The sequence below is a fragment of the Spermophilus citellus genome (genome assembly GCF_964194105.1).
Source record: "Spermophilus citellus genome assembly, chromosome: 4".
Classification (NCBI taxonomy): Eukaryota; Metazoa; Chordata; class Mammalia; order Rodentia; family Sciuridae; genus Spermophilus; species Spermophilus citellus.
Genome location: NC_138185.1, coordinates 39,189,904 through 39,192,099, shown reverse-complemented (window position 1 = coordinate 39,192,099; position 2,196 = coordinate 39,189,904). Strand labels below are relative to the sequence as shown.

At 35.4% G+C, this 2,196-nt stretch overlaps 1 protein-coding gene across 1 annotated transcript; it reads left to right on the top strand.

The window, feature by feature from the left end:
* Positions 1–211: 211 nt before the first annotated feature.
* On the top strand, positions 212–674 carry LOC308648136 (large ribosomal subunit protein eL42-like; the record flags this gene model as incomplete). Its single annotated transcript, XM_081292834.1, has 1 exon — positions 212–674. The coding sequence occupies one exon, from the start codon at positions 212–214 to the stop codon at positions 626–628; it is 417 nt and encodes a 138-aa protein (XP_081148960.1). The 3' UTR covers positions 629–674.
* Between the last annotated feature and the right edge of the window lie 1,522 nt (positions 675–2,196).

Genomic DNA, 2,196 nt, shown 5'->3' with positions numbered 1-2,196 from the left:
ATGTGTTGGAAACTTGGTTCCCAATGTGGCAGTATTAACTGATGGTGGAATTTTAAGAGGTGGGGCCTCGTGGAAGGGAATTAGATGGTGAGGGTATCACTCTTGGAAGAGATTAATGTAGCTCCCTTGACCCTAGTCGGTTCCTATGAGTGGATTGTTACAAAAACAGCAAGTCTGGCCCCTGAATCTTTCTGGCTTCATATCTTGCCATATGATTGCTCTTGCATGCCCTCCTATCATTGTGATGGAATCTGTAAAGAAGCCCTCACTCCTTTTTTTCCTTGCCGATAACGCTGTCGCTGTCGCAAACTTGGTGAACGTTCCTAAGACCCGCCGGACGTTCTGTAAGAAATGTGGCAAACACCAACCCCATAAAGTGACACAGTACAAGAAGGGCAAGGATTCTCTGTATGCACAGGGAAAGCGGCGGTATGACAGGAAACAGAGTGGCTATGGTGGGCAGACCAAGCTAATTTTCAGGAAAAAGGCTAAAACTATAAAGATTGTGCTGAGGCTTGAGTGTGTTGAGCCTAACTGCAGATCTAAAAGAATGCTGGCTATTAAGAGATGCAAGCATTTTGAACTGGGAGGAGATAAGAAGAGAAAGGGCCAAGTGATCCAGTTCTAAGCTTCATTGTTTGTTTTGTTATGAAGATAATAAAATGTTGAGGTTATCTTCGCTAAAAAAAAAAAAAAGCCCTCACTAGAGCTGAGCAGAAGCTGGTGCCACAGATTATTTAAGTGTGACCTAAATAATCCTCTACTCTTTGCAAAAATTACCCAGACTTAATATTTTTTTTATTATAACAACATGAAATGGACTAAGACATCATTATTAATAAAAATACCAGAATACTTTTAAGACTATGCTGTTGCTTCCAAAATTTGTAAGGAAAAATAGATTACTAGTAAGGACAGTCCTGGCAAAGGAGATAAAGTGGGAAAAACAGATAAATAAGCCAGTAAAATATGAAGGTATGATAATTATGCCATTTGAATAAGTCATAATAGAATAAAGCATTAGAAATGATCCAAGTACATAAAGAAAAACTGGCACTTCAAGTCAATGGAGAAATGGTAAGTTATTTTGTTTGTATGACAGTATGGGTTAGCCTGCTTAAAAAAAAATGATATCCCTACCTCAAAGTCATACTAAAATAAATTTTAGAGAGGCGAAGATTTAATGTGACAAATAAAATTTATTTAATAAGGAAACACCTTAGATTCAAAGACACACAGATTTTAAAGTCAAAAAGTTAGAATACACTATGCAAACAGTAACTATAAAAGTAAAAGTAGCTATGCTAATATCAGACAAAATAAAAACAAAAATTATTTGAGGAAAAGGAGATTATATGAAAAAGGGGCAACTTATGAGGAAGACAGCAATTATACGTACACATAACAACAACAAAAAAATACATGGGGCAAAAACTGATAGAACTGAAAGAAGAAACAGAAAATTCAATTGTTCAGTACTCCATGTCCAATAGGGTGTTCAATAAGTGCTCAAAGGATCATAAAGAAATAGAAGAGCTGAATAACATTACAAACCAACTAGATCTAACAGATAACTATAGACCCTCCCATCCAACACCAGCAGACTATACTATGTGAAAAAGTTTGGCAGTTTCTCAAAAAATTTCACTAGAGTTACCATATGACCCAGAAATTCTATAGCTTAGTGTATAACCACAAAAATTGAAAACATGTTTATACAAATATCTGTACACAAATGGTCATAGCAGCTTTATCCATGAGAGCCAAAAAGTAGAAACATTCAAATGTCCATCAACAGATGAATGAAGACACAAAATATGGTATATATCCATACAATGGAATATTACTCATCAATAAAAGGGAAAAAGTCCTGATATACACAACAACATCGATGAAAATTATAGACATAATGCTATGTGAATAAAGCCAGTCACAAATGGCCTTATATAGTATGATTCCATTTATGTGAAATATTCAGAAAAGGCAAATGTACAGAGACAGAAAGTAGATTTGTTGTTTTCAGGTCTTGGGTATCAGTGGGGAGCAGTGAATGACTGTTAACAAATATGGTGTTTCTCTTGGAGATCATAAAAATGATCTAACATTCTATATCTGCACAACCTGTGTCTATACCAAAATCCACCAACTCATTGCCTTTAAAAGGGGAAACTTTATATTACATGGATTATAGCTTCA